The sequence below is a fragment of the Xyrauchen texanus genome, chromosome 18 (genome assembly GCF_025860055.1).
Source record: "Xyrauchen texanus isolate HMW12.3.18 chromosome 18, RBS_HiC_50CHRs, whole genome shotgun sequence".
NCBI classification, from domain to species: domain Eukaryota; kingdom Metazoa; phylum Chordata; class Actinopteri; order Cypriniformes; family Catostomidae; genus Xyrauchen; species Xyrauchen texanus.
In genome coordinates, this window is record NC_068293.1 from 43,123,146 (window position 1) to 43,137,523 (window position 14,378).

The 14,378-nt window shown below is 40.4% G+C and overlaps 1 protein-coding gene across 1 annotated transcript in view; it reads right to left on the reverse strand.

Annotated features, from left to right (window-relative positions):
• Positions 1 to 3,306: 3,306 nt before the first annotated feature.
• Positions 3,307 to 14,378, reverse strand: part of si:ch211-45c16.2 (mitogen-activated protein kinase kinase kinase 13) — a 55,519-nt gene continuing 44,447 nt past the window's right edge. Inside the window, exons 7-15 of the mRNA XM_052148064.1 lie at positions 13,277 to 13,435; positions 10,830 to 10,938; positions 10,605 to 10,714; positions 10,420 to 10,536; positions 7,048 to 7,191; positions 6,180 to 6,888; positions 5,818 to 5,888; positions 4,624 to 4,912; positions 3,307 to 3,853 (exon numbers count right to left, since the gene is read on the reverse strand). Coding sequence (XP_052004024.1) covers positions 3,752 to 3,853; positions 4,624 to 4,912; positions 5,818 to 5,888; positions 6,180 to 6,888; positions 7,048 to 7,191; positions 10,420 to 10,536; positions 10,605 to 10,714; positions 10,830 to 10,938; positions 13,277 to 13,435 — 1,810 coding nt within the window. The 3' untranslated portion in view covers positions 3,307 to 3,751. The remainder of the gene's footprint in view (positions 3,854 to 4,623; positions 4,913 to 5,817; positions 5,889 to 6,179; positions 6,889 to 7,047; positions 7,192 to 10,419; positions 10,537 to 10,604; positions 10,715 to 10,829; positions 10,939 to 13,276; positions 13,436 to 14,378) is intronic.

The window sequence follows — 14,378 nt, forward strand, 5'->3', positions numbered from 1 at the left end:
ACACTAAAGACACGATGGCCACGTTCGCTAATTATGGTGTCACTCCAGTTTTGAGTGTTTAATGAGAGTACACACAGAGCGTAATTCTACGACGCAAATCAATAATTCAAAGGATTCGTTTGCATCTACTTGTAGTCCCTTACAAAAACTGTTCAGTGCGTACGTGGCACAAGTTACTGGCCTTCAACGTTCATCTGCGGTTTCCAAGAACGACCCTGGCTAGTTTTATTTGTTCCTACAGCCAAAACAAGACCAACAAATTCGTTGTCCCAAGTGGAGACTCATTCGCACTATAAAACATTAAACCTGAGCATTTCTCGGAAAAAACTCAACGTGTAAAAATAGAGGTTTTTAAAAAGCAGTTTACTTCCAACTTGTCCAACAGCGAGGGTGCGTGCGATGGCGCATCTGTCCAGCCTGCTAGACAGTAAACCTGAGCGAACGATTCTCATTAGCCTGAGCGCAAAATCTGCATTATTGCCGATTCATCCAGGACTTTTAAACAAACAGAGGTCTGTGCTTCTGCGGTCTCCTTGAACAGTACACCAGACACACTCACAATCACCAGCACAACCAAACGACACATTAAAGACAACTGCTAACGTATGCTTTGTTTTCTGCGTGCCGTTACGTCTGGCACAGTCGAGTGCACTCGTCTGTGTTCCGCAACTGCTTTAGGGTCCTTGAATAACATGTAACGTGCAAGTAAGGGCAGCCGGTGGACTTTCTGGAGCCCTCATAGGGCAAGATGGTGCCCCCCTAGGGAGTTGGTGCCCTACGCAGACTACGTAGTATGCGTGTAGGGAGCAACGCTACTGATGCCTTCACTGGGCACTATGAAGGGAAAACAATAATGATGAAACAACTTTGTGTTTATGAGGGGAATAGTGAATAGGGATGATCATATATCATAATAGGGATAACCCATATGTCATGTATGTGTTACAAGGCAGCCAAAGCAATGCAAACCTCTTAAAATAATACGGACATCGGCTTTACCCACCCAAAGGGATGCGCTAATGTGTGGTAACGCACACACCGGCTACAAGCCACCACAATGCAACGTTATTGAATGTCTCACGTGAATACAGGACGCTTGAGCATTTTGAGCGCTTCAATCGAGGATGGGGGGGTCCTCTACAAGAGTCTCACTGTCTGACCCCTTTATGCTTTAATATGGGACACAAAGCCTTCAAACGCCGGGACGTTTCGCTACCCCCTAATAAAGGTAGACCGATATATCGGTTTTACAGAATAATCGGTGCCGATAGTATCGGTGCCTATAATAGCGATTATAGGCAAAAATGTAAGACAATAGTTGCCAATAGTTTGAATCTGGTGAATGTAGGCTATAAAAAAAAAGCTTAATTTGGTAAATACTTAAATATAGAGGTTTGTAATGGAGCCAAGTCTCCGTCATTTCAAAATAAGTAGGTGTATTCCAGGCTCGTTTAGTTAAAAGTCCTGCGTTATGCACCAAATCTCCATTTTGCGCAGTCAAATGCTGGGATTTTATTCTCTTAGGACTCTTGTAGACACAATGTTTGTGGCCGTCATTGCAGGGAACGACTTTTTAACATTCTATAAATGATATGAATCAATTTAAAAAACTATCGGTTGATTAATCGGTTACACCGCCGTAGTTATCGATATCGGCATAATTAGAGATAATGGCAAAACATCCATCACTAAACTCATAAGTATGCTAGTTTGCATTGTTACAATGACAACCAATGCGGACATGCTAGTAAAAGCGACTGCAGTCTGAACATCAGTCAGTCTAAATGTTCGCATTTGACGAAAAAAATAAATAAATAAATAAATAAAAAAATCGGATTTTCCTAGAAGTGTGAACAAAGCCTAAGAATCAATATCGGGATCGTTCTGATAAAGATTATTCGGACGATCACTATTTTTACCCTTAAGAGTAAAATGCGTCATTAATCTTCAGAATATCATTTACGTAATTACGTAATCTTGCCAGTGAGATTCAAAAAAGTGTACATCTTAAGTTTGTGGCGTCGAGGGGGGCGGGTGGAATCGCAAGAATTTTGGGAATTTTCGCAAACTAACAAAGGCTGAGACCCCCTGACCTAAAGGGTTACTGCATCTACAGAACATCTACATTGTCAGAGTTTGCGTCAAGATAAACATGAAAGAACAAATGAAAAGAAACTCGAGTCTACGTCAAACTTCCGCCCCATTCAAACAAACAAGCCGATGGAAAATAAATGTTGTTCTGGGCATCTGCAGCATCTCTTCAAACGCAGTCCTGAGATGAGAGAACGCTGCTCTGCTTCGGTCCAGTTTAACACTGATGTGTTCATCAAACACGTTCCACTAGAGCGGTCATTATTCGAGTCACTCCAGGTTTGTCCGTAGCGGTGGCAGCAGCAGCGGTAGCAGCCGTCTGATTGGCTGAATCAAATGCCGACCAAGCGGGCATGCTGGGAAATATCCACAAGTCCCGTGTTTTTGAAGTCAAGAAAATGAAAAGAATGGAGGAAGTTCCTGCTGGTGCTCAAGCTAAACCCCGATTCCCCCTCAGTAGGGAACAGGGCGTCATTTCTGTACACTCAGGAAGTTGCAGGTAGCTAGTCTTTGCCGGAGTGACCCATCCGGCAGGCTGAGCTCAATTGTCCCGGTTTGTCTGTGGTCCCATTAACAAGTTCTAATTGAGCTGGTTCTATTTCACGTACCTATGGACATACCAAATCATTGCATTCCTATCAAACTAACCGTCTAATGGATTGTGGTCTTGAGTCGCCTTGTTTCTGGCACACTTCAGTGCTAATACTCTGCAAAACATTTACGTAATCAGCATTTTTCCTTCTTTTCTATTAAAAATATGGAAACATCCTTTTAAATGACATGCATTTACTTATGATGCAAAATTGCCAAGACAAGACTTTTCTTGAATTTGTGTGTTATTTTTTGTAATTTATTGCCAGAGAAGCAAATAGAGTAATCAACTAAATTTACTGATGTTTATATTAAAATAAGTCAAACGGGTTTACAAAATAGGTTAAAATAAACATAGTCACAAAAACAAGTCACAATTTCACTTAGTAAGACTTTATTTTAAGATTTTTGTATTAATTTCTATTTTTATAACTTTTTTACATTTAGTCTAATTGATATGATCAATATAGGCAAATCGATTTTCTTATTTTTAACGTAAAATATCATTTATTATATTTAATATTTACATAGAAACATAGATTTATGTTTTATTTTTATGATGTTTTTTATTATTATGCGCTCTTATTTTTCTTTTTATTATGGTTTTAAACAAATCTAACAAAATGTTGTTCTTAAAAAAAAATACATAACATTTTTTTTTTGCAAATGTGATAATATAAACGTTTATATTCTCTGAAAACAAGTCTTTAGAACTTCTGAAGTAAATACAGCTCTCGCTCTTTTTTTTTTTTTTTAGGATGTTTAGATACTTTTACTGGAAAACAAGCCAAAATACTGAAAACAAAAGTATTTTAATTTTTTGCATTGCAGGATTGGTGCAATTTTTCTGATTTTGTTTGAGTCTCGTCAAAATTGCATTAAAATAATTGATGCATGTTGCTCTAGCTGCATGATTACATCAGAGGAATGTGCCTGAGGTTGCTCAGAGAGAGGTGATTTATGAGATACTAATTCCAGGTTGGGGGTAAAATGGGTCATGGCTCGGATTATTGCCGTCGTTTCCTCCAGAGGCTCTGGTGTTTCTGGCACGGAGGCGGGGTTTGGGAGCTCACCAGGAAGAGGGTGCAGCGGGCTGCTTGTTCCTGATGGTGGCGTCAGAGCACTCCGCATCCGACGTGTCACAGTCAGAGTCCCCGAAATGCAGCGGATTCTGAGAGAGAGATGACATTTCAGTCTGATCATATTGAGTGATCAAAACCAAAGATGGACTTAGTAAATTAATGTTCCTATAATAAGTTTCCCATCAAAAAGTAAACAATATTAGAATGCTTTTTTTGTTGTTGTTTATATTATGCATTATTTATTAAAATCAATTCATATCAAAAGTTTATGCATGAAAAAAAACTCACTCACTCACACTCTCTCTCACACACACACTCACTCACTCACTCACACACTCTCTCTCTCACACACACACTCACTCACTCACTCACTCACTCACTCACTCACTCACTCACTCACTCACTCACTCACTCACACACTCACACACTCACACACTCACACACTCACACACTCTCTCTCTCACACACACACTCACTCACTCACTCACTCACTCACTCACTCACTCACTCACTCACTCACTCACTCACTCACTCACTCACTCACTCACTCACTCACTCACTCACGTCCGTCGGCAGTGCCCGTCAAAAGTCATGGGCGGGGCCTGTACAAAGTGACGTCACTTTGTACAGAATCTGCGAACGGCTTGTTCTGAGACAGTGCTTATGATTAATGGGGATTAAAACAAAGGACTGGGTGGATTTTTATCATTATAGTGTGGTTGTGTACACGCACTGCCAACACACATTTATGTTCAAAAGTGCACCATGTAAAAGTGAATTTGCATAATAGGTCCCCTTTAAAAACCCTCATGACCTGCGGAAAATTCAGTTCAATCTGTAACACCTAACGACTGTTTACCTCATAGCTGTGCTCATCAGCACACAGTTTGCCCAGCGAGATCTGAGTCTTGACACGGCGTACGGCGCACTCTTTATCAGACAGCCCGTCAGACTGTGTGGAGATGTCGATGGCGATCTCAGGTGTGTGTGACAGCAGCTCGTCCAGATGTTCGTCTTGACTGGCACTCTGCTCCAGAGGTCCGCTGTGAGAGTGATCGCTGGTGTTCCCCTCCTCTCCGTCAGATCCAGACTGATTCTCGGAGCTGAAGGTGGAATACGACTGAAAACCGCTCATACAGCGATGAGGCCTGCACAGAGACAAGCAGGAGATGAACACATTCATTTAAAAACACAACGAGTGCTAAAGGAACAGTTCATGCAAAACTGATGGTGACGGACCCCAAGTGGATGATGCTTGATACACTTATGGTGCTTTTTGCCCTTTCTGGAGCTTGACATTCCCCGGTCATCATCTACTTTCATTGTATGGATGCAGAAAGTAAAACTGACAAGAATAATTACTATAATCAACCATAGACTGTAAAAAAAGATGGCCGACGCCCCTTCGCTCTTTTCCATTGGTGAGAACTGAAGCCGCCAGTGTCCCGATATGGCGCTGACATCTTGGGACTTGAGTCTGCGCAGTTGCGATTTCGGGACCAGACCTGCGCAGTAGTGAGCAGGAAGTAAAGCCGCGAAATCAAGGCCCCGCCATCACTCTCGCTGAATCAATCGCAAGCACACGCCCCTGCACTTTTGACTTTTAATTATGACGGTGTGAAATAATTAATTATAGAAATTTAGATATTAAATTTAAAGCTCCAATCTCCTCAGTCCTCCGAAGATCCCGAAAAAAAGTCTGTTGGTGCTTCAGTGACTACTTCGCTCAGAGAACCTGTCAATCACAGCTGTCAATCATGATGTCACAGCAGCGTTTTTATAGCATCAAATAACTAAAAACAAACTTATTTTGAAAACAAACACTTGAAATGACATCAACGTGATAGAAACGACAGTAAATGACAGAATCTTTGGAAAAAAGACATGTGAAGTGTAATTTAATTGTTTAGTTGGTCTCACGTCCCGTTGAATAACATGGGGAGGCGGGGTTTATGACCTATACTAGGACCAGCCACCGGGGGGCGATCGAGACGTTTTGGCTTCACTTTTGAGGGCTTGTACGGCACACTTGTAATCAACAAAGCAATCTCACCTCTGTCTCTGTGGGAACTCCACTTCGCTGTCGACCTCTCCCTCCTCTTCCTCCGATGACTCGTCCCCCCCCTGACAGACATTAAATCATGTACTGTAGTTACACACATACACACAAATGCACACATTACAATGCTAACAACTTAACAACTTGCTTTTATGCTGCATTTATGTGCTTTTTGGAGCTTCAAAGTTTTAAACCCTGTTGACTTGCATTGTATGGACCTACAGAGCTGAAATATCTTAATTTGTGTTCTACTGAAGAAAGAATGTCATACACGTCTGGGATGGCATGAGGGTGAGTAAATGATGAGGGAATTGTTATGTTTGGCTGAACTGTCCCTTTAAGATACTCAAACTTACATTTCTGAGGGGTCTGAGAGTGTGTAGCAGGCTGCTGGATAAGCTTCCTCGTGGGGACCCCTGCTCCGGCTGCTCTCCCTTTCCATCTGACGTCAGGTCCACCGCCCGTTTGACGGCGGGGGGTGTTCCCTCACACGTGCTCAGTAGGGAGTAGTGTGGGAGTTCTGGGTGACTGGGCGCAGCAGGCTTACCCCGGCAGTGCACGCAGCCTGGGAAAGGATGCGCATGGCAGCAGGGACACAGCGGCACCTGGCTTGAGCCTTTGGAAGGGGGTATAGAGGACCTGCGGAGGCGTGCATCAACGTCCACAGCGGTGGAAATGAGATCGGGACTGGAGCCGGACAGCCTCCGTTGGATGTGGTCGGTTTGCGGACTGCGAAGAGCCGCGGCGGGGCCGAAGTAGCGTAGGTTGTTGGCGCAGTTGGCCCGGTTTTGCACCGGAAGGAGTGGCCCCTCGGGCGGGGCGTGATGTTGGTGAGGATAGTTTTGTTCCTGGAGGGGTTGCTGTTCCTCCAAAGGTCCGGAATTGGGCTTCAGCACACCTGGGAAGTCGTTGTGGCTGCCCTTGCTGTTTGCCCTCCGGTGACGGGGTTTACTGCGGTACCGGCTCTTTCCAGGAGGGGTGGACACTTTGGGACTTCCTGACAGTGGGGAAGGGACAGGAAGAGGCTCTACGCTGGGAATGCAGTCGGAGCGCAGCAGATCCGGTCTGCGGGAGATAAAATGTATGATGTTATTGACCTCATGAAGGATTCATGATAGATACTATTGCATGAACATCTGGCAGAGCTTCACTGTCTTTAACTACACATTATCCAACCCCGTTACTGCATCCCAAAAATATTTATAACTTGATTTAATTGGACACCTCTTAGGCGGCTGTGCTCCAGGCTTGTGGTTCATGCCGCTCTTTTTCTTGATGAGCTTCTCAACAGCGTTGGGCCTCGCGATGGGGCGAACTAGGTGCCGCTTGTATGTGCCAGGATACTTCTTCTCCACAGTCTGTTCTCTCCTGCGGGAACACACGAGAGACCGCTCACAGGCAGCTCTGGCTCATGTCTTTAAAAACATCTCTATGTACAATGTCAGATTTCGTCATTGTGGATCGTTAGATTTCTCATTCAGTCTGTGCAAATGAAGGTTATTATGATATGCAGCAAGACGGGTCGAGCTGTAAGCAGATTGTGTTTCGAGTTAGAGGTTAGACTCTCTCATTTTTCAAATGGGATTAACCATTAGACATTTAAATTCTAGAGACTATTGTGTGTGAAAATCCCAGAAATACTCAAACTAGCCCGTCTGGCACCAACAATCATGCCATGGTCCAAATCACTGAGATCACATTTTTCCCCATTCTGATGGTTGATGTGAACATTAACTGAAGCTCCTGACCCGTATCTGCATGATTTTATGCACTGCACTGCTGCCTCATGATTGGCTGATTAGATAATCACATGGATGATTGTTGGTGTCAGACGGGCTGGTTTGAGTATTTCTGGGATTTTCACACACAACAGTCTCTAGAATTTACTCAGAATGGTGCCAAAAACAAAAATCATCCAGTGAGCGGCAGTTCTGTGGACAGAAATGTCTTGTTGATAAGAGAGGTCAACAGAGAATGGTCAGACTGGTTTGAACTGATAAAGTCTACAGTAACTCAGATAACCACTCTGTACAAACCACGCTGTTCTGAGATGCGGGTTGGTGCCGTTTTGGGGGCACGACGGGGACCTACACAATATTAGGTGGGTGGTTTTAATGTTGTGGCTGATCGGCTCACACACACACACACACACACACACTCACTCACACACACTCACGTTGGTCTACCTATCACTATGAGGACTACCCTAAACACTAACCCTCAAAAAAACCTTTCTGCATTTTTACATTTTCAATAAAACATTGTTTAATATGTTTTTAAAGCTATTTATATTATGGGGACACTAGAAATGTCCTCGAAACACACACACACACACACACACACACACACACACACACACACACACACACACACACACACACACACACACACACACACACACACACACACACACACACACACACACACACACACACACATATATACAGTATATTTATAAAAAAAATTTACTTATGAGTTATAGTATATTATATATAGTACATAATATATTCACATAATTTAATTAACATTAATACATATTATAAAATATATAATATACATTAGTAATGAATATATATTGTAAACAAAGTTAATTATTATATATACACACTATATTATACAGTATATTAATGTAATATTATTAGCATTAGATTAATATAATTATAAAATATATTATATTAATAATTAATATTAAAATATATTAAACACACATAGTTAATTATTAAATAAATACACTGTTAATATATATATATATATATATATATATAAAACAATTAATTTATTAACATTCTTTTAATACAATAATTATATATTAATAAAGTAATATTAATTTAATAATTCATAATAATATACTTGATTTTAAATGACCATAAACATTTTATAATACACAGAAAACAATTTTTTTTATATATGCAATGTTGAATTAAACATAAATATATATACACATATATACACAGAATATTTAAAACAATAAACTTAAGTTCATATAATATATCACATGTTATTATTATAATATTATTAACATTATAAACGGTATAATATAATATATATATATTAATAATGAATATATACACTCACCTAAAGGATTATTAGGAACACCTGTTCAATTATCTAATCAACCAATCACATGGCAGTTGCTTCAATGCATTTAGGGGTGTGGTCCTGGTCAAGACAATCTCCTGAACTCCAAACTGAATGTCAGAATGGGAAAGAAAGGTGATTTAAGCAATTTTGAGCGTGGCATGGTTGTTGGTGCCAGACGGGCCGGTCTGAGTATTTCACAATCTGCTCAGTTACTGGGATTTTCACACACAACCATTTCTAGGGTTTACAAAGAATGGTGTGAAAAGGAAAAACATCCAGTATGCGGCAGTCCTGTGGGCTGAAAATGCCTTGTTGATGCTAGAGGTCAGAGGAGAATGGGCCGACTGATTCAAGCTGATAGAAGAGCAACTTTGCCTGAAATAACCACTCGTTACAACCGAGGTATGCAGCAAAGCATTTGTGAAGCCACAACACGCACAAACTTGAGGCGGATGGGCTACAACAGCAGAAGACCCCACCGGTACCACTCATCTCCACTACAAATAGGAAAAAGAGGCTACAATTTGCAAGAGCTCACCAAAATTGGACAGTTGAAGACTGGAAAAATGTTGCCTGGTCTGATGAGTCTCGATTTCTGTTGAGACATTCAGATGGTCGAGTCAGAATTTGGCGTAAACAGAATGAGAACATGGATCCATCATGCCTTGTTACCACTGTGCAGGCTGGTGGTGGTGGTGTAATGGTGTGGGGATGTTTTCTTGGCACACTTTAGGCCCCTTAGTGCCAATTGGGCATCGTTTAAATGCCACGGCCTACCTGAGCATTGTTTCTGACCATGTCCATCCCTTTATGGCCACCATGTACCCATCCTCTGATGGCTACTTCCAGCAGGATAATGCACCATGTCACAAAGCTCGAATCATTTCAAATTGGTTTCTTGAACATGACAATGAGTTCACTGTACTAAAATGGCCCCCACAGTCACCAGATCTCAACCCAATAGAGCATCTTTGGGATGTGGTGGAACGGGAGCTTCGTGCCCTGGATGTGCATCCCACAAATCTCCATCAACTGCAAGATGCTATCCTATCAATATGGGCCAACATTTCTAAAGAATGCTTTCAGCACCTTGTTGAATCAATGCCACGTAGAATTAAGGCAGTTCTGAAGGCGAAAGGGGGTCAAACACAGTATTAGTATGTGTTCCTAATAATCCTTTAGGTGAGTGTAATAACATACATAATAATTGATTTAAATAATTAACTTGAATTTTATAGAGCATGCTGGAAAAACAAAAGTATTCTGTATATCAGGGAATAAGTTCGCGTATTTGGTTAATATTATTTATGTTATTATTTCTGTTTTGTCGCAAAACTTGTGTTGGACTAATTTTCTGTTGTGTGACTGTGTTTCCTCTTCTTGTCATATTCTTAAAAATGCAGCGCTCCTGCACGTAACGGTCAAAGAACGCTCCGTCTAGTGCATGTTAACATAGAAAACGCAACCTGAGTGAACACACCTGACACACTAAATGAAAAACATTTGAGAACTTACTTGGAGATCTCCTTCTCCCGCACCTCCAGCTGTAGCATGATGGCACTGAGCTCCATGTACAGATTATTGGCCCTCTCCAGTTTCCTCTCGTAATGCTCTCGGATATCCAGAGCATGTCTGAAACACAGAGAGCGTCAGAACGGACAGAGACGGACAGCACAGGAGTTCTGCGCAACACCACTCACCTGAGCTCGTCTCTCCTGCGTTTAATCAGCTCCTCGTCCAGCCGATGGATACAGGTGCCTTCACTCTTGATCTTCTCGAAATGTTTCTTCACCTCCTCTCTCCATTCCGTCTATCGCAAACACACACATATAAACAATGTTCCCATTCCACTAATCGATTCTGCTACTTCACTGATTCCTTTAAAGACTCTTTTAGTACTTCTGAAGATGTGTTTATGCGCTCACCTGAGATTTGAAGTAGGTCTCCTGTGGGGTTCCCAACACATCAGCAGAGGCGATATCCAGGTGCAGCAGGATCTGTCTGAAGGACGGCCGGTTCCTGGGCTTACCTTGCCTGCAGGTGCGAGAAAATTATCAATACAATCTCACCCCATTCATTAAACTTCTGTTACGCAGCTGCAGTCAAATATTTGTAATAACGATGATACAAGGTATAAACGGAGCGCAAATGATCTCCCGAATAGCTGTTCAAGTTTCATGTAACACATTTCTTAACATTTAAAATGTATATAAGTTAACATTTCTTAATACTGTATATTGATAACGTGAACTAACAATGAAAGACGCCCTTTTACAGCATTTATTAATTTTGGTTAATTATAGTTAATGTGAACTAACAAGGAACAGCGCCTCTTTACAGTGTTTATTAATGTATATGAAGGCTTATGATATACAGTATATAGTTTATATACTATTAACACATTTCTCAACATTTAAAGGTGTGTATAACAACATTTATTGTGGAAGAGAAAAGTTCGATGGATATCGAAATAATTGTCACTCACCCATGTTCCTGGGTGATATTTTACTTAATCACACACACACACACACACACACACACACACACACACACACACACACACACACACACACACACACACACACACACACACAGTATATATATATATATATATATATTATATCATGCATGTATAAATATATACATGTATACATAATATATTTATACATACATACATACATACATACATACATGATTATATATAAAATCAATGTATATATATATATATATAGTATGCATGTATGTATGTATGTATAAATATATAATGTATGCATGTATGTATATCATGCATGTATGTATGCATAATATACATACATGTATGCATGTATATATATACATACATACATGCATATATATATATGTATGCATGTATATATATAACATGCAATGTATGTATGTATGCATGATATATATACATGCATATATATATATATACATATATATATATATATATATATATATATATATATATATATATATATAAATCAATGTATTTATATATATATATATATATATCGCATGCATGTATGTATATCATATATATATATATAACCAAATTAACAATTAATGCATAACTAATATTTGTTGTAAAGAACACAAAGTATGCCAAGTATGTAAGTTGTATATTTCAACATTAACTAATGTGTTACTAATGTTTGTAGGCTCTTTACTAACATTTTTTATTTTTAAATAAAGCATTAATTGTAGGTTTGCCCTAGCGGCCACCAGAGGGCACTACGTGTTTAAGAGACTTAGTTTAAAGTGTTGTTTACCATCTTGTGTCTCTGTTCCTGGTTTGTGCCCTGATTGTTCCCAGCAGTTTCTCGTTTACCTTGTTTGCCTATGTATTTAATGTCCTTGTGTTTGCTTGTGACATGGTCAGTTGTTGTTTCCTGTTACCCCCAAGGATGTGACCTTGGCACTTAGTGCCCTCTGGTGGCCGCTAGGGCAAAAGTCTCAGGTTGTGACGTTATTGTAAAGCAATTCACACGTTCCAAATATGTGCAGGACATTTATTAGCATTACATAGCAAAAGTAACATATTCATTAAAATATTTGTAATCGTGGACTAGCGACTGACACTAGGGGCTTTAGCCTTTAGCTTCATTGTTAGCACACCCACCTCCCATGCCGGAAACGCCGGTTCGAGTCCCGTATGGAGCGGGTAGAACGGGAGCATCACATATTGACTCCCTATCGAATCAATAATCAGTACCACATATATCGTTCTGAGAAAATGTTTCTGCACTGTGCAGAAGTAATTAAAAATGTAGCAACTTCCTTAATTTGCAACTTTATTGTTTCTTCCACATTGGGTCCATTCGTAATCCTTCGAAAAGCCTGTTTGACTGAACCGGAACCCTGAATGAAAGTTTCAGCAAGTCTCCCATTTCCATGGTAACACTCTTCAGCATTGTGGGTAATGTAGTTGTTCACCATGAATTCGACAGATTATATATAATATAACGTATATTTATAAGACCCCCGGAGTCGTGAGTTTGAATCCACGGTGAGCTGAGTGACTCCAGCCAGGTCTCCTAGGCAACCAAATTGGCCCGGTTGCTAGGGAGGGTAGAGTCACATGGGGTAACCTCCTCGTGTTCAGTGATCAGTGGTTCATTTTTGGGTGAACAGTAATTACATCTCCATTCAATATTTCATGTTGATACGGTGTATATAATGATGAACAGGCGTTGCGATTTTTAAAATGAAAATAAATGTGCATTTATTTTAGTCAAACACCATATAGTACGGGGGTGGTGTGTAATGTAGTTCAGGATTCCCTACAATTCAAATTTCACTTAAGACGGCCGAATATCCTGAAGGTGACTTGAACGTGCCCCACGATGTTTTATATGACTGTATGTCTCACCAGGTCTGTTTCATGAGGATTTTGAAGCCATCGGGACACGTGGACGGGACAGGCAGGTGGAGACTGTTACTCCCAACACCCCAGATGATGGCAGAAGAGTCCACGTCTTTATAGGGGATCTCACCCGTCAGGAGCTCCCATAACACCACCCCAAACGACCTGCAAACAACACACGTGAATATGTTCACCGCATTAGGACACTGAAAATAAAAGAGATTTCCAAGATTATGGTTTCAAGTCAGCGGTTCAGTGATTTACATAATTTCAATGCAAATCAATATATGATGTCATGTATTTATTAATTTGGTAAATAGCCGTCTAATAAGAGGGATAATGTACAGTCAGGCATGTGTTAACACAAATAAATACATTTAATTGAAATATTGTTTAAACCGTACTGTTTATAAGCATGTTATCAGGTGATATTATTAATTCTGCAATTAGCTTCAATGTAGCAGCTACTTTTTGTTTGTAACTTGTAGCTGATGCTAACATTTAAAGGGACAGTTCACCCAAAAATGAAACTCCTCTCATCGTTTACTCGCCCTCATGATATCCCAGGTGTGTCTGACTTTCTTTCTTCACCAGAGCACATTTGAAGAACAACAGAAGAATATCTCAGCTCAGCAGGTCCTTACAATGCAAGTGGATGGTGACCAGACAATTGTAGGTCCAAAAATCACAGACAGTCAGCGTAAAAGTCATCCATACGACTCCAGCGGTTAAAGTAATGTCTTCTAAAGCGTCATGATCACTTTTGGTGCAAAAAAACATCAATATTTAAGTACTTTTTAATTATAAACCATCACTTCCGGTCAGCAGCAGCATGCACGTGTAATGTAATCACATTGGCATGTTCACTCGAGAACTGAAACATGTCGGAAGAGCAGCGCTGTTTACAAGTGAGGAGGAGGAACACTGTACAGCAGCTTAGTTGGTTTTGGTTTAGATATTTATTTGTATCTTTAGGTTTACTCACAATGGTGCAATCGTGAGATTACGTCCGTAACATGCAAACGTCACACCAGAGGCCACGTGAACTTGCCACTGTGGTGAAGCTTAACCAAAGCAATTGTTTATAGTTAAAAAGTACCTAAATATT